The sequence below is a fragment of the Rhineura floridana genome, chromosome 1 (genome assembly GCF_030035675.1).
Source record: "Rhineura floridana isolate rRhiFlo1 chromosome 1, rRhiFlo1.hap2, whole genome shotgun sequence".
Taxonomy (NCBI): domain Eukaryota; kingdom Metazoa; phylum Chordata; class Lepidosauria; order Squamata; family Rhineuridae; genus Rhineura; species Rhineura floridana.
Genome location: NC_084480.1, coordinates 150,920,442 through 150,938,805, shown reverse-complemented (window position 1 = coordinate 150,938,805; position 18,364 = coordinate 150,920,442). Strand labels below are relative to the sequence as shown.

The window sequence follows — 18,364 nt, the reverse complement described above, 5'->3', positions numbered from 1 at the left end:
GCAAATCCTCTTTTGGGGGGGCAATGCATAACTGGCCACCTTACCCTGGTTCCTCTTTTCCTGCTTCTTCTGCCTCTCATTCCCTATAGACTTCTACCAGCCTTGCCCTTCTTGCATCAAAGAACTTCAGCCAATGGCAACCAGTGACCTATCTGTGACATTAAGGCAGCTCAGCCAATAACCAACAGAAGCTTCATCACTCCCATCACAAAATCCCTCAGTGCATTTCAATATAGATTGCTTCCAGTTCCATTACAGACCATGTAGTAGTTACTCACCCCTGTCTCTGAAGGATATGGCAACCAACCTAGCTCACTCTGAGCAGCACTTGTGTCAAGAAGATTCACTGAAAATCAGAAAATAAACAAACATTAGGACAGGCATCAGAATGTTGAATCTGAAGTCAACATCTGAAGATGGAACGTGTCAATTTTCTCCTTATCTGTTGACCTAAGTGTACAGGCTGTCCTTTATGCTAGAGGAAAAATCCTTCCTTAAAAGTCACTGGTGGAATCACAGAATATGAAGGTCCTTCTGGTCCTGATCCCAGAGAGCCAATCCTGGGCTGCTGCCTGCTAAACAGCACCAAGAACATCTGTGTGTAATTGTCATGCAGGGATAGGGTACGCATGTGCCCTACTTTACAGTGGACAGCCCTCCATTTTAAATGGCTGTGGGAGGACAGTCCTGTATTTGAAGATCTGCCCAGTCCAAGTCTGGTTTAAAGTTAAGGAGCCATAAAAAGGGACAGCAGAATCCTTGAAGTTGCCTATCAGCACCTGGTCAGCAGATTGAGTCGGTACACAAGTCTCCTGGTGTCTTCCCGATGATGGGAGATGTACTATATTTCTTTTTAAATTCATTAATTATTTCTACATTTGTGCATATACATATAAATTATCATATGTAAATTGATGTCCTTTTGATAAGGATAATTTCTGTTCCTTTTTTTTTTTACAAATTCTTTGTAGAAGGAAAGCAAAAGATACAAACACTGTCACTCATGACTAATAACTAAAGCAGAAACTTAATTAACTCTTCAAAAATTCTCCTCTGCAGATTTTGTTGAAGATTCACCTGACAGATAACTAATTTCAGCTCTATTAAAAACTTATTTGGAGAAGAGCTCATTACGGAGCATGGAAGGGGATTATGGATACAGAGTAGTCCTTGTCCTCTTCTCTGTATTCCATCCATTTTGCAAGCAATACAGTGTCAGAGCCAGCAGTTCATGGATCTCAGATACATCAACCTGATTTCTGAATTACACATTTTAAATTGCAGAAATTGTGCCAGTTGAGCTTAGTGAGTCACTGACTCATACTTAATGCAGATAACATGAGCAAATGACCCACAAAAAGCCACCATGAATTGCCTACTTCTGTGGCAAGTAAAGGGGATCAAAATAACCCTAAAATTATCTCAATTTTTTCAGACTGGAAAAGTGATGCCTTGACATTGGCAGTCTTCTCTTCAGCACAGAGGAGTCTGACCTAGCTAAAGGATGAAAAGTGACAGGGACAAATTACCAGAACAAAGGATCAATTAGTACTGCCTCAGGGAACTAACCAGACAGGAATGAGAGGCCAGGGGATCATGGGAAATGCCTCACAAAGATAAAGGAAATGTGCACATGCATACACAATTTTGTATTAAACTTTTCAGCTGATATGAAACTACTATTTGTGCTATTGTATGTTATTGTCTGTATAGATAATATGACATGTAAGAAAGACTGAATGTCAGTTATGCTTAAATCTCAATAAACCTCCAGTTGCCAATCTTATTTTGGCCTGGTGCAAACCTAAGACTGGTTAAGAGATTAGGAGTGCCTTGTGTGGTAAACCCCCTCTGAATAACGCTTACCATGAAAACCCTATTCATAGGGTCGCCATAAGTCAGAACTGACTTAAAGGCAGTCCATTTCCATTTTGTGGGTCTCACACTCTCCTTTCCCTCCCTCCTCACCTCTTGTGTGGGCATCCTTTCGGTTTCAGGGCTATGAATAGCATTAATTGCTGTACCTCTGTTTTCACTAATCTTAGTCAACATCAGACCACAGTTTGCAACCATGATTAGCAGTGACTTTGCAAGCAGTGGTTTGGGCTGACTATGGGACACTTGAAACATTACAACCCCACCATGGAAGCTACTTTCCCACAGGCTCATGACAACAGCACGGATGCAACATTTGAAGGCCCACAGTTATGTGGGTGAAGCCAATCGCGCAGGTCATTCCTATTTTATTAATCTCATCCACTGTTTCCTACAGCTCATCTTCTTTCTCCTGCTCTCCGTCCTTACTGGTAGTGATATAAAGCAGGCTACTTTTTTTTGGTCACTCCCTAGTTCTTACTCCTCCTTTCCTTTTCCTCTCCTCTTGAATTTCATTTTATTCACATTTTCTCCCCGTTAATGCACATCAGGCCATTGTTTACTCCTGGTCTTGGATGACTGCCTTCTTTGTAGATCTGGATTTGTGCTTTCATGGCTTCTTCCTCCTCTCCTTTAATCCCTCCGTCTTTTCTTGGACTACTTCAGTTTTCAACTTGACTCTTTCTCTGACGTTTCCATCCAGCAATTTTCTTCTCTCCTTTTCTCTTAGAATCTCATCCCTTGGATGAATTCTCCAACACACAATATTGATCATTCCTTGGACCTTATCTACTCCTCTTCTTAACCCTGTACCTTTGTATAAGCTTTGTTTGCACAATCAGGGACTGCGCCTTTTGTGTGGAGAGAGCCTGTGCGTTTGTCGTTTATGTGCATGTAGGTTCTTTGGACCTTGCGTTGACCATGTATGGAGTTTGGGAGCAGGGACAGTGAGTACAATCCTGATTCACACAGACACAGACACATATGCACACATTCACTGTACATTTACCGAGCTCTTATTCCAGGCAAGGCTATTTTTGTTACTTTATTTTCCTCTTTCTGACCAGTTATTATTTTACTTCTTGTCTGGTCTTTTCTTCCCATCTAGTTCCTGTCTTCTTCTTGATTTTTGCTCTCTTGATCCTGAAGCTTTTTCCCTTCTTTTCTTATTCCTCTCCTGTTCTCTGTTTATTCTTCTAATTCACTAGATTACACTGCTACAATTTTCAAACCTGCTATCTTCTCTTTAGCTTATTTCACCCTGGATGTATTGCACTCTGATCATTCTTCTCCTCCAAAACCTTGCTTAGCCCTCAACTATATATGGTACTTCACAGAGATAAAAAGTAACAATAATTATCTGGATCCATTTCAGTCGGGTTTCAGGCCTGGTTTTGGCAGAGAAAAAGCCTTGGTCACCCTGTATGATGACCTTTGTTGGGAGAGAGACAAGGGGAGTGTGACTCTGCTGATTCTCCTTGATCTCTCAGCGGCTTTCGATACCATCGACCATGGTATCCTTCTGGGGAGACTGGCTGAGCTGGGAGTGGGAGTGACTGCATGACAGTGGTTCCGCTCCTACTTGGCAGGTTGCCTCCAGAAGGTGGTGCTAGGGGAACATTGCTCGGCACCCTGGACTCTCCAGTATGGGGTTCCACAGGGGTCAGTTCTGTCCCCCATGCTGTTCACATCTACATGAAACCGTTGGGTGCGGTCATCCGGAGCTTTGGAGTGCGTTGCCATCAGTATGCTGATAACACACGGCTCTATTTTCTCCTTTTCATCCTCTTCAGGTGAGGCTGTCAATGTGCTGAACCGGTGCCTGGTTGCGACAATGGACTGGATGAGGGCTAATAAACTGAGGCTCAATTCAGACAAGACTGAGATGCTGCTAGTGGGTGGTTCTTCTGACCAGATGGTGGATGTCCAACCTGTCCTGGATGGGGTTGCACTCCCTCTGAAAGAGCAGGTTCGTAGCTTGGGGTTTCTCCTAGAATCATCTCTGTCACTTGAGGCTCAGGTAGCCTCGGTGGCATGGAATGCCTTCTACCAACTTCGGTTGGTAGCCCAACTACGTCCCTATCTGGACAGGGATAACCTGGCTTCAGTTGACCATGCTCTGGTAACCTCCAAGTTAGATTACTGCAATGCACTCTATGTGGGGCTGCCTTTGAATAAGGTTTGGAAACTGCAGCTTGTGCAAAATGCAGCGGCCAGATTGGTAACAAGGACCAGATGGTCCAAACATATAAAACCGATTCTGGCCCGCTTGCACTGGCTGCCTGTATGTTTCCGAGCTCGATTCAAGGTGCTGGTTTTGACCTATAAAGCCTTACACGGCTTGGGACCACAATACCTGATGGAACGCCTCTCCTGATACAAACCCACCCGTATACTATGTTCAAGATCAAAGGCCCTCCTCTGGGTGCCTACTCCAAGGGAAGCTCAGAGGGTGGCAACAAGGGAGAGGGCCTTCTCAGTGGTGGCCCCCAAATTATGGAATGACATTTGTGACGAGATGCGCCTGGCGCCAACACTCTTTTCGGCACCAGGTCAAGACTTTCCTCTTCTCCCAGGCATTTTAGCATGTGTTTTATACTGTTTAAATTTTTAAATTGTGTTTTAAATTGTTTTATAAGATCTGTGTTAAATTGTATTTGTTTTAATGTTTTTGGTTACTGTCAACCGCCCAGAAAGCTTCGGCTATGGGGTGGTATACAAGTATAATAAAATAAATAATAAATAAATAAAATCAATACCTTCTATACATACAACCAGTTCTAATTTTGATGCAATTCTCCAAATGTCCTCAGTTATGCAAACAGAATCATAGCCACGCACACGTGAGAGGTAGCAGAAGGCTCAGAGTAACCCTGTTTTTCTTCTAAACATTTTTAAAGGGAAAAAACCCACCTAAGTGAGGGAGGGACCCCCTAAGTGAGGGGGGTAAGTGAGGTGGTGGGCTGGGCTAGGCTAGGCAAGATGGGGGCTAAGCGAGGAGGCAGTGGGGGATGGGCTAGGTGAGGTGGGGGGCTAGGCAAGGTGATGGGGTGGCCTGGGTGACCTGCGGTAGTACAGCCAGGCGAGGTTAAGTGAGTGCCTGATATATGACAAAAAGTAACATATCAGAATCATTTTTAGAAATGCAGCAAAACCAATAGTCTTGCAGCAAAACCAATAGTCTTGCAGCATCTTAAAAACAACCTATTTATTTAGGCATAAGCTTTTGTAGATCAGAGTCCCCTTCATCAGATGCATGAAATGTTATTCTCAGAAGTTTTATTCTATTCGTTTTGGCTTGAATAGAGACAATGATTTCCCTTCATTGTCTAATGCTAATTTAGTTAGCTGTGCCAGATGATTGCGTAATCCCCAATTACTTGAGCTGTGAATGTTCACTGTGCTTCTTTTGCATAGATTTAAGCTTTAATTGAATTGTCACATGCAGGATTGTTTGCATTTCATTACCATTTAACCTCTGTTTACAATTTCTTTTCCACTAAATCAAGGGTGAGGGATTTGTGGCCCTTCAAATGTTGTTGGTCTCCAGTGCCCATCAGCCCCAGCCAGCATGGCCAATAGTTAGAGATTATGGAACCTGGTCACCAACAACATTTGGAGGGCTAGAGGTTAGCCAACCTCTGCTCTAAAGCTGTGTGTATGTAAGTATGTGATATATCTGCCAATTGATGATAACATTTCATGCATATAATGACATTGACTCTAGTCCATGAAAGCTTATTCCATAATAAATTTGTTTGTCTTTAAAGTGATGCAAGTGCAGAGATAAAAAAAATAGTACAACAACAAATGCAACAAACCTGAGGTTGGCTAGTATTTAAAAGCAGCAGATTAAAACAGTTTTTAAAATCATGAAATAGCCATCATAAAAAAAATCATTATATTATGCATACCTGGTGAAATTACAATTGCTAATTTAACAATTCTGGGAGAAAAGTACTCCAGACAATACAGATGATTATAGGGTAGAAGTAGGCAGACTTCAGGTCTGGCAGATCTATTTTGATTTTTACTAGAATCCCAAGATCTACCAACTAGGGTCAGGTGGTAAAGGTATGCAGAACTGATATTTGTATTCCCCACTTTAGAGTTTTTGATCCCAACCTAACCTATGTGATATGAATAGCTGACAGATTATTGTCTTGAATTTTATAGGATTACTCCATGCCAATTACAATGTGAACAAGACATTACATACGTATTAGAATAAATAAGGAATGTTCTTGATTGATATCATGATTGGGTGAGTCCGAATGGACCTGGTATTGTTTTTAATTCAATAAAGTTTGTTTAAAAGTTTGTTAAAAATATTAAAGGACAGGATGTTTCTGAGCACATTTTTAACCTTGGAATTTCAGTAGCAGAACTGAACTGAGTTCACTTTCCTTTCACACAAAAGTCCACTCCTAGTTAGCTTTCTTCATTTTAAGAATCCAATTTTGGTGGGAAAGGTCATTTTCTTTTGGCTGCTGTTAAAACAGTTGGGAGTCAAACCCTCATCTACTGCAAATTGTCCAGGGATATACCAGTAGATCCTGATCTAAATTCTGTCCTATTACATTGTTTCCCTAAGACTCTGCAGCTTCTTTTATAGAACATCTTCAGGAAAACAATTAAGAGAGAATCTTGTTGCCAAACACTGGAGAAATTTAGGCTGCAGCCCTGTATACACTTACCTGGGAGGAAGGCTAATTGATCTCAATGGGATTTACTTTTCAATAGACAAGATTACACTGTTAAACTTACAAACGCTGCACAAATGGGGGGGAAAGATCTGGCACATCATGATAATGATGTAAATCTCAGCAATGGCAACAAATGCAAGCAGGACAGGCCATGCAGTTAATTTGTTCAAGTCACAATTGGGAAAATCTGGGACATACAGAACAAAAATACTCATGTGAAAGTGGATTTTGTTATGGATATAAAATCTGTTAGATAAAATACACTTTTCTTTTAGCTGTCATAAACTATATTTCTTTTGCTAAGTATTTTTAATATGTTGCTAAAGAATAATCTTCCACTGAATGCTTCCCCTCCCTCAGTGTCGTTCCCCATCCAACATCGTTCTCGTCTGCATCCACCACTTCCTTTCCTCAGGCTTTTGCTCAATTCTGCATTTCCCAAAGGCCACCAGTACCTTTTGGCTTCCTGGCACCTCAGAGGAGAGGGAGAGGCATCTCTCCATCCCTCTCCCAATGTTGCCACTTCCATCTGCCCACCTAATAAGGGGTTTAAAGGGAAAGGGTTGGGGGGAAATCAAGGACTTTGTGGGCGGGTGAGAGGACTTCATGGAGGGCAGGGGTGAATTTGGTTTTGACTCAGTAGTAAGCTGAGCTGCTTCCCTGGTTTATTGACACATGTGACTTGCTTTTCCCTAATAAACATGATTGCAGTAGCTCTTAAAAGAACACTTTAAAATAGGTCAGAATTCTTATCCCCATATTGCAGATGAGAATCTGAGATAACAATAGGTAGCCTAAGACCACAGAGTCAACAGCAGAAGCAAGTACTGAATTAGGAATTTCCCAGTTCATACTCATAACCACCTTACAACATGATACCAACTCCACATTTACAAGCATTTTTAAATCAGATGTTGGTTCGTAACTAGAAGGTTAATCCCCTGGATCCTAGCACCTGTATTGCTGTGGCGTGCCAGTCTCACAGTGTGCTACTGTGTTACTACAATTTCTTAAGGGCCACTGTATATTTCTGTAAAATCCACATAACTTTTAAAGTCAATTTGTTGCTTTAAAGAGATTTGTAGATCTCTCTGTATATTTAAAAAATTGCATGCTGCTTTTAATATGAAATATGCCTACAATTTACAATGCACAGCAATAGTTCAATTCCACCCTCCATCCACCCCCACCCCTTCAAGAACAACGGTTTTCAAACAAATCTTATACTCCTGCTGGAGTAGAGCAAACTCAGGGTTTTATTAAGCTTGGAGGATGTTGACAGCACACACACACACACATCTGTTATTGTTACATTCCAACCCAAGTCTGGCTTCCCAATAACTTATTCACTAATCATCAAATCAGTGAAGTCTGAGCATGCTGTAAGAGCATGAGGGAAAATCCCAGAAAAATTAATTCCCTACAGGCTTTCTTCTACTCTGGTGACTCTGAAGAATCTTATCTACCCCTATTTTGAAGACCTAAGGTGATAATAAAATGCTCTTTTAAGGTTGGAGTGACACTGCCCCATATCGTCTTAACATATAAAAAATGGGACACTCTTATGCACTTTTAACACCAGTGTTATCACACCAAGAATCACTGCAGGAGACTTTTCATAAGAACATAAGAAGAGCCTGCTGGATCAGGCCAGTGGCCTATCTAGTCCAGCATCCTGTTCTCACAGTGGCCAACCAGGTGCCTGGGGGAAGCCCGCAAGCAGGACCCCAGTGCAAGAAAACTCTCCCCTCCTGAGGCTTCCGGCAACTGGTTTTCAGAAGCATGCTGCCTCTGACTAAGGTGGCAGAGCACAGCCATCATGGCTAATAGCCATTGATAGCCCTGTCCTCCATGAATTTGTCTAATCTTCTTTTAAAGCCATCCAAGCTGGTGGCCATTACTACGTCTTGTGGGAGCAAATTCCATAGTTTAACTGTGCGCTGAGTAAAGAAGTACTACCTTTTGTCTGTCCTGAATCTTCCAACATTCAGCTTCTTTGAATGTCCACGAGTTCTAGTATTATGAGAGAGGGAGAAAAACTTTTCTCTATCCACTTTCTCAATGCCATGCATAATTTTATACACTTCTATCATGTCTCCTCTGACCTGCCTTTTCTCTAAACTAAGAAGCCCCAAATGCTGCAACCTTTCCTCGTAAGGGAGTCGCTCCATCCCCTTGATCATTCTGGTTGCCCTCTTCTGAACTTTTTCCAACTCTAGAATATCCTTTTTGAGATGAGGCGACCAGAACTGTACACAGTTTTCAGTGTTACATGTTGCTAAAGGCTCTTCACAGGTGCTTTACAATAGCCCATTGGACACTGATTTAAAAGCCAAAAGGGTATGGGTTCTTTTTGTTAAAATATATGTAAGAAAAATATAGTTGTCCCATAATATGGTATCCCCTCCAGACATCCCTGTTATTGCTCATTCGTAATCATTTGCACTTATTATGCTGTCTGGGCAATCACACATGATCCCATGTTCAATACTGTTTGTGCCTGCAATACAGGGATGGCTATGCACACACCATATATTTAAAGCACATTGAAAGCTTTATTTCTTTTTTATATTCCCGAAAGAATCATGGGAACTATAGTTTACCACACACACAGCTCCAGCTCCGAGCTCCATTAAAAAACTACAGCTCCCAGGATTCTTTGGGGAAAATGTTCTTTTCACATGATATGCTGTGTAGTGCACAGTACTCAGCCAGTGCTTCATTTCTAATCAGCACATATCCTGTAATTTCCTGATAAAATCTTGTGACTTTTGATACCAAAAATGTTCCAATTTATTTTGTCCTACTTTTGTTGCACTATAGCCCCTCCAGACAGCCAAATGTGGTAACATTGGCAAGCATCACTGAACAAACTAAAGCAGAATAAATCCCCCACTAATGCACTATTATTGCTTCCCAAAAATGTTGCAGAATACACCCACAATAAAACACCAGTATGGAGGGGCTCTAAATAGTTCAAACTGAACATCACAAGCTGGAGTATATGAAAAAGGCATCAGGCTACAAGGTGTTTCACTGTTAATGAAAATTAAATGTGCATTAAATGTGCATATATGCTACAGCCAAGATGCATTCACCCTGCACTCAGAGATGCAACTCCTAGAGTAGCTTTTTCCAACCTGATGCCCTCCACATGTTTTGGACTACAACTCCTATTATCTCCAGTCAGCACAGAGGTAGAGCTGGAAAAAATTTAAAAAAAAGCAAACAGAAAAACGGGAACAGAAGCAACTCACAAAAAGCACACTCCCCAAAGGCAAGATAGTGGTTTACTGTGGCTGGGACAGCTGGAATGCATTTGTTAAAATATTTATACTCTACCTCTTAATTGCAGGTATTCACATTAACATGTGAACCTGTCTATCTGTTACTGTATTCCCTAAATGACAACTGCTCATATTTCCAGCCCTTCTACTGGAGATCCTTTTAACTGGGGATTAGGATTGCCAGGTCAGAAGCATCCCAAACCCTGAGATTTCAAGGACAGGTCCTAGTGATGTCATTAAGCATGATATGTTAAGCATCAGCCACAGTTGCTTGGAGCATACCACTCAAATAAAAAAAATCACCTGATTGGAATTTAAGATAGAAATCTTAGCTAAATGAGGGTGTTCCCAGGTCCAGCTGAAGTAATGGGATCATGATTTCTTCTCACCTGTTTAGGGAGCCTTAGGGAACATTTAATCTAGCCTACTTGCTTCTTAAAAGAAGGGTTAAAGTACTCTCAGGCCAGGTCAGTCAGGGGAAAGAAAGATTTGCAGCACAAACACAAGCCTTTGCTATGTTCACTCAAAAATGCCATTGATTTACAGCACAATCCTAACCATGTCTACTGTCCTCTTCAACAGCCCAGAAAAAATTCAGCTTGTCTGACTCCTCATAATTAGGAAAATATAACAGAATGTAATCATAAGCTGCATGTACACTTCTTTTAAATTTTTGTTCAAAAATTATTTGAAAGATAAAATGTATAATATACTATTTTTGCAAGTGATTTAAAAAGCCCTGCATGTACACTTTTATTACAATCATAACTGAAATTATTTACAGTGAACAATTGCCTACCAAGATTCTGCTGTGTTTTTTTGTTCTATATCTCCTGACCTGTACACACAGAGAAAGTATAAATTTACCCAATTTTTGAGATTTTCAGATAAGCAGGACAAGACAATAGTTTTCTGCCCTTGCAATGGGTTCTAGCTGTTGCTAGGTGGTCAACAAATCCCTTGTCAATCACAACCCTGATTTCACTTATTGGCTACAAACCTGAAAGGGTGGTGTTAATGAGCAGCCAGCTACTAGCTCATTTAACAGAAGTTGTGGTGGGGAGGCGGGGCTGGTATTTTGGTGTATATCTCTTGATTCTTGAACCAGACCACCTAGAAACTTAATTTTTTTTAATGAAAGCTGAGAGTCCAGAGATTGGGGTGACTCACCTGGCAAGGATCTCAGACATCTGGAGTCTCCAGGTGAAATCCAAAGATCTGGCAATCCTACTGGAACCTGCCCCTGAAATCTTAGGGTTTGGGGTGCTTCTGACTTAGCAATCATACATACAGGAGATGGTCACTCTGGCCATAATTTGTCACTATTTGGGGGGATGAGGCAAACCGTGTATTTAAAGAATCCTTAGTCTTTGACTTCATATATTTGTGTTTCAGGGAAAAAATGGCTCCTATAGGCAACAAAAAACAACCTAGAAAGTCTGCTTTGAAATTACTAATAAGAACAACTTGTTTTCTTGATATATTATGCTTAGTTCATTCCACTTTTCTCATTCTGAAATCTGAAATAGCTCTGTATTGCTCTGTAGACTAATAAGAGGGTATGATGACCATGAAGGCATTAGTGACTCATTCTCAGCTCAGTATTTAATAATTTAAACTACTGCTGTGCCTAAAATTTCTTCTGCAGTTTTTTAAAAAACATTTTGCATCAATTATTGAGACAAAATTGCATTAGAAAATTAACAAGCCTTTTAAGTAGAGATCTTTCCTAGTCTGCATTTGTATTGAAATTGTTTTAAAGATGTTTTTATTGTTTTATCCCTTGTTGTTGGCCATCCTGGACTCCTTTTTGGAGGAAAGGTGGGGTATAAATGTAAAGAAGAAGAAGATATACCAATTTCATGCCAAAATGACATTGAGTGGTTTACAGCATAAATCAATTTTAAAATACAAACATAATGTAAATAAACTGTATACATACTTAAACAAAATTATCAAAGGCAGATAATTTTTTTGTGAAATTCTCATGGGGGGGTGTCAGAGTTTTTGTCCCTCTTATCTTACTGTTGAAGTGTCCGAGTAGTGATTTGGAGTGTCGTTTTCTTTCATTGTACAAATTCTCTCACCAGCAGTCAGCACTCTGCAGCTTTCCCAAGTGTCCATGTTTTAATAAAAGATCAGGGAAGACATGATGAGACAATGGGGCTTTTTGTGATCAGGAAGCACAGGCAGACAGGGAGGCTGCAGAATGCTGGAGAAATGTTTGCTGGAAAGAAAAACACACAGTACCTTTGGCAACCTTGTAATAACAGCTCAAAACTCCACACCCAGCAAAATTCTAAGGAAATTCTAAAGTGCCCTGGAATAAAGCAGAAGAATGGAGGCTTAATTTGCTGAGGATGAAAACATTTGAGAAATTGGGATGGATTTTGGCACAGTGCTAATTTAAATAATGGGACTCGATAGCTTCTCCGATTAGCTCCTATGAGGTACACTGATACAGTGAAAACCTGGATGGTCCATAATAGTGTTGGTGGTCTTGAAATGGTTTGCAATTGTTTTCAATTTAATTTATAATGTTGTACTCCTGGCCTGTGTATTCTTAGAATAGTTTAAAATGGTTGTTTTTACTGAAAAGTTTGATTGAATGTATAGTATTTTATGATAGCTGCCTTGTTCTGAGGGCTCTGCCCTTAAAGGTGGCCTAGAAATATTTCAATAAATGACAAAGTCTTGCCGTGTAAACAGGTGGCAACCTTGCCTGCAGGCTGTGCAGAGGATTTCAGCTCACAAAAGGGCCTGATAATGTTTCCCAGTATCCAGAGGCTTCTGGGAAGGACAGGAGATACTGCCAGATGTGGACAGAACAGGACTGAAGTCAATAAATCACCCACTGCAAAAACTCTGGTGAGTTCTACTCAAGCAAACCCCTAGGTCCGACATTTCTGCGTACTATTGGTACCCTTAATCTAATTCATTTGGAGGTGGGGAGGGAGAGAAAAATTCATCAAGCAACATAAGGTTACGCAAAGGCATAGCAACTCTTCTCATTTGTAGCCGGCACAGTAGCAATATGATATAGTAAAGGGAGGCCCATCTTGCCAGCCCTGTAAGCTATTTGCTAACTGGACACATAATTTCACAGGAGATTAAATTCAATTTAAAATGTTTGTTTCACACACATCCCCTTCTCCAAGAAAATTCCAGGCAGCCTCTTCAGGATAAGCTTTCTTAAAGAAGAGAATTCTAGAGGCACAGGGTGATGTAACAATGTGTTACAAATGTACAGGTTGAGAACACATTATAGTGCTTCTCAGACGCTATGGAGTAGACTTGGACTGGGAACACTAATTTCAGTGGAGCTGGATAAGACTACAAGAACATCGTGGCTTTAATAAAGAACAGCTAATTTCCCAAGCAATTCCATACATAATTAATACCTCACTAGAATATAACACTGCATACTTAAGAGTTTCCAGAAGCTGTTGATAATGACCCTCATCAGCCTCCTGAGTAAGATTAGCATCCAGGTTAGGCTACTGTAATGTGTTTCGTGCGCCTTTGAAAAATACTTTGAAACTTCTATTGGTCCAGAATACAGCAGGAAGACTTCTAATGGAGCATGTTAAGTCTGATGTTTTATTTGCACTAGTTGCAGGTAACTATTTTTTATTTGTCTCTGACTCCAAAGTGCTAATGCGAATTTTTAAAGCCTTAAATAATCTTGTCAGGGATATCTAAAGGTCCTGGAAAACAGAGACTTTTCAGTTGTTGCACCACAACTCTAGAATGCCCTTGGGAGGTCTGTTCAGCTCAATTAATTGGTCATATTTTAGTGAGCAGTGAAAATCTGGTTATTTAGGAAGACCTTTCAGGCAAGTTATGCCTGAAAGTCACATATACTAGAAATAGTTATATAATTATATAATTACACTTTTTAGAATGGTGTATTTTTCTTTCTTTCTGATGTTTTTTATATTTTACTATTTAAAATTGTGAGTCTCCTTGGGGGACCCCGGGAACAAATGGCAGGAAAAGGGTTTGTTCACTCAAAAGTGCAGAACTTTGTAACCAGGGAGAAGTTGATCCCTGCTAAAGATGTTCCCTCCACTTTTCTTTTCTAGTCTAAGCTGGAAAAGGTGATATGTTCTAAGAGGAGGAGGTGAAGGTATATATGCATAAAAGTTATCTCCATCCTCCAATCCTCCTTAATTTGATAGATGATCAGCACTTAAAATATACCTAAGTAACTTCTTACAAAGTCTTATCCTGCCCACATTCAAACTTCAGAAGCATTCTAGAGTCTAGACATAAACATAGACATAAAGTCTCTCTGGAAGTTTATATAGTAAACATTTCTTTTGCATTTCTTAATGCTAAAGACCAAAAGAGTGGTTCTTGGATGCCCATATGAGTGCTTTTTAGCTGCTTAGAGTGGTTTACCACCTGTGCCCTTTTCTGAATAGGAAAAATCTATCCACAGTAACCTATGCCTTAGTGATATCCACGTTAGATCACAGTAACCAACTGTACATGGGGCTGCCCTTGAAGAGTGTCTGGAAATTACAAATGGTACAGAACATAACCACTAGGGTGTTCATTGGGCAGACTGAAGGAAAACTTAACTGGCTTCCTGTATGTTCCTGGGCTGAATTCAAAGTGCTGGGTTTGATCTTTAAAGCCCACAAGATTTTGGATCCAGGGATCACCTTCTCCCTTATTGTCTTATGATCTTCCTCAGAGAGCCTGGTCCAGGTTCCCCTACCTTCTGGATTTTGGTGTCTGGTTATCTGGGACACGGCCTCTTCTCTAATGGCACCAAGGTTATAGAACTTCCTAGGAAGTTTCACTCCTCTTAGTCTTTGCTGGTTTTCAGGCACTCGGTCATGACAGTTCTTTTTCAGAGGGCTTTTGAGGCTCTTGATTATTTCTAATCCCTGAATGGATTTGCCATGGTTATTTCCATTGATTATTCCTGCTGCTCAGTTAGTTTTTGATGTTTCTGCTCTCTCTCTCTCTCTCCTTATACGCCACCTTTCTATCCAAAAATGAAGGCACTCAAGGTAGCTTACAACAAACCAATATAAATAATGATGATGAAACAAAACACACCAATCCATAAAAACACTAGTTACATGAACCAGAATAAAACAAAACAAAAATCCTATGTAACAGGTAAACTGAATGGTTGCTGGACATGACACATTTTCAGGTGACAACAGAAAATCAGTAAAGTGGGGAACAACTGTATCACCTGAGGCAAGGGGATCCCACAATCTGTGTACCACAACAGAAAGGCTCCTATTAATCAAACCTCAAAAGATAAATGGATGTGATAGATGATATTTGCTAGATGATCTTAAGAAAGCAGGGAGGTAGCCCTTTAAATGTCATGATTCCAAGCTGTTTAAGACTCTGCAGCAACGGATGGGGCCCTTTTTTCTATTAAGGGCTGCATTCCATCATGTTAATCTGTCAAGGGCGCATATACTATTGGTGGGAGGGGCCACAGTTTACAATGGATGGACTGTACAGCACTGCAAGATTGTGTGTGCCCCTGGCATCCCATCTCTCCTTTCTCTCTCTCTGTGTCCATTCCAGCTTTTGCCCTTCTATTAACTCTGGTTGGAAGTGATCCTTTACAGAGGGCTTCCTCCCCTTCCATTTTCTCCTCCCCACTCCTCCCCTCTCCCTTGGGGGCTCACCCTATGGCTCACAGGAAAATGAAGCAATTCCCAGAGAGTGATCCAAAGAGCAAGAGTGGGCTCCCAGCATCCAGAGGTCTGCATGAAATTAGGCTGGGGGCCACAGATTCCCCACCACTGCTCTAAAGGTAATGGATGGCTGGGGGCTCGGGGGCTCTGCAGCCTCAGAGATGGGGCCCTGCTGCCTCTTTAACTGCATGGAGCTTTGCATGTGTAACAAGTAAGGGGGTTAAAATAATCACATTCTGAACAGCTACAAATCTTGCCAGCTTAATTATGAGCAGGGTAAGAGTTTCAGGATAAGGGCGCCATTCTCATAATAAAAGCAAGTATTACAGACATTGACAATTTGTATGAGGAGCCCATTATTTGCAAACTTCATCAGCATCGCTGGATTAGAGGAGAAGAAGGTGTCCGTCAAACAAAGCTAGAGGCCAATGAGGAAGGGCATAAAGGCAGGAAGGGTTTTCATGAGAGATGTTGAAATACTGAAGCCAATATCTGAAGTGCATTTGAAATACGCGTTCAGCTTTGACGGTCTCATGAAACTTGTGAATTCTGCACCTGCAGTGTGCAAAATTCACCATCTTATAAATTAACAATTTGCTATTCATAATTTTTAAATGTCTTTCTAATCCAGTGTCCCATCCATTGATTATGCTGTATTGCAGTAATTCGGGTTTAAAGATCATTCTGATATATGCTGCCAGTCATTGACACAATAATGTAAACGTGCTTGGTCTGCTCACACCCTAGTAAAACTAAAGTGTTGAATAATTTTAATCATACTCCTTTTGATTAATGGAGTCAATTAGTACCAAGACTTCAGTTCCCTTCACAATCATCAGTTGTGAAGTGTCTAGTACCACATCTATGTTACGGCATAAACTTAAGTTAATTTACCTGTCAATCCCTCTCCCTCGGAACTGTAGCTGTGACAGGTGAGACAAAGAGTGGATGGGTAGGGATGGATCCGTAGCAATGAATTCACAGTACCCTCATCAAACCTGCTATGGTCTCAATCTGGATACGTATAAAAAGCATCAAGGGCCATCTAATTTTTATATTGGCAACCATTAAAATATTGTTATGTATTTCCCCTGTTTCAGATTGGAAAAATTGGATATGTACTCAGGATTGGATATGTACTCAGCATGCTAGGAGGCTTAGTAAGGGCAGCAGGCTAGGCAGAAAAACCCTTGGAGCTTCTCAGTAACTCTGTGCCACTGAGAATCACAGTCAGTCATTAAATCGCACTGGCTGAGGCCTGGGGTTTATTTATTTATTGAGATTTATATTTTGCCCTTCCTCCCATTTGGGAATCAGAGACACAATACTGGAACGGCAGTAGGCAGCAGATTTATTTGCATGTCTGTCTCAGAGTGGAAGCAGTCCATCTTGCATAATGAGAACTTTGCATTTCAGCAGAGATACCCTTAGACGTCCATAAGCATTCTTGAACCTCCCCAGATTTTACTAGTTACTCCCTACAGGGGCTAGTTCAGAGAGAACTACTGCTTTGCTTACTTTTTACTTCTTACATATAATCTACATGATTATTATTATTTTTTTGTGGTACTGTCAGTGGGGTAGGAGGCATAGAATTGGAAACTAGTCCCAGATACAGAAATTACTAGTTACACCCCAACCCTGAGAGTCTGCTACATGCAAGGGGGTTTGCATTAAGATTCAATTGTAATAGATTCTATAAGGTTCCATAACTTGTTTACCAAGACTTTATGATATTCTCAGTATTTGCCTTAAAAAAAAAAGATTCTTGAAAATATCAGTCCAGAGTTTAAGGCCAACCATATGTCATTTTGAGAGATTTTTCATTTATTGGGGACACCAATGCCCACTTCATGCAACCTTCCAAGTAGGTTAAGTTCACATAATGAACTTCTTCACATAACGAAGAATGATTAATTGGACTCTCAATTCAAGGCCTTCCATAACCTCCTTTACCACCTAGAGCTGTTCCACATATTACAGTTTATTACTTGGTGCCACAGTCAAACCAACTTTGTGTCAAGTGTACCGGAATTGATAGCACATGAGTCTGCCACATTCATGCTTTACCTTCTTTAGTGTACACTTAGTACATATCATAATGTGTGAGGAGGGTATTTCCTAGCTCCTTATCCTTCCTCTTCCATCAAAATTCACATACATTGCAACTTTCTTGTGTGCTCTTCCAAGTCGGGTCTCCTTATAAAATGCTTCAGCTTTTTGACTTCCTTTTACAGTTCCTGTCTAGAATACTAAGCTTTCCTTCCCTGGAAGGAATTCTAAGGAATTTGTCCAGCTTAACCCAAAACTCCACACACACCCCATCTTTCACTATGGCAAGATGCCCTTACCTTCTTTACCAGGTACCTCACGGGGAAGAAAAGCACAGAGCAGGAGAAGGAGCTCAAAGGACAGACCTGCCTTCCTTCCATGAAATCTCAGCTCCATATTCCCCGTGGAGGCAATCCTTTCCAGACCCTCGCAGTAGTCCTCCTCTCTTTCAGTCTACAGCTCCCTCAGTTCCTTCTCCAAAGGCCCTAGACATCTGGGCACTAGTATAGTGCCCTTCGCGTGAGGCTGTCTCTAGAGCCAATTGACGGACTGGGGCTCATGCATTGCAAAATCTGCCTGCCTGGCCCCGAGTTATGATGAAAGACTAAGGCAGAGGAGTGGTGAAACCAGTTCTCTCCCAATCGACTGCCTTGCTTTACTAGCTTTAAAGGGGCTGTCCTGGGACTTCCCATCTGGCAGACAAATAAACTCACCATAAAGGTAGCCACCTTTTCCTGGGATAGTCCCTCTCTGCCTTTTTGGGAGTTAT

General features: G+C 41.0%; 1 protein-coding gene across 2 annotated transcripts in view; it reads right to left on the bottom strand.

Annotated features, from left to right (window-relative positions):
- Nucleotides 1-18,253, bottom strand: part of EPHA1 (EPH receptor A1) — a 105,306-nt gene extending 87,053 nt beyond the window's left edge. The window contains exons 1-2 of one of the 2 annotated variants that reach the window (XM_061637694.1): nucleotides 17,895-18,253; nucleotides 279-346 (exon numbers count right to left, since the gene is read on the bottom strand). In XM_061637694.1, coding sequence (XP_061493678.1) covers nucleotides 279-346; nucleotides 17,895-17,991 — 165 coding nt within the window. In that variant the 5' untranslated portion in view covers nucleotides 17,992-18,253. The remainder of the gene's footprint in view (nucleotides 1-278; nucleotides 347-17,894) is intronic. The other variant, XM_061637698.1, reaches the window with a different exon arrangement.
- Nucleotides 18,254-18,364: the final 111 nt, after the last annotated feature.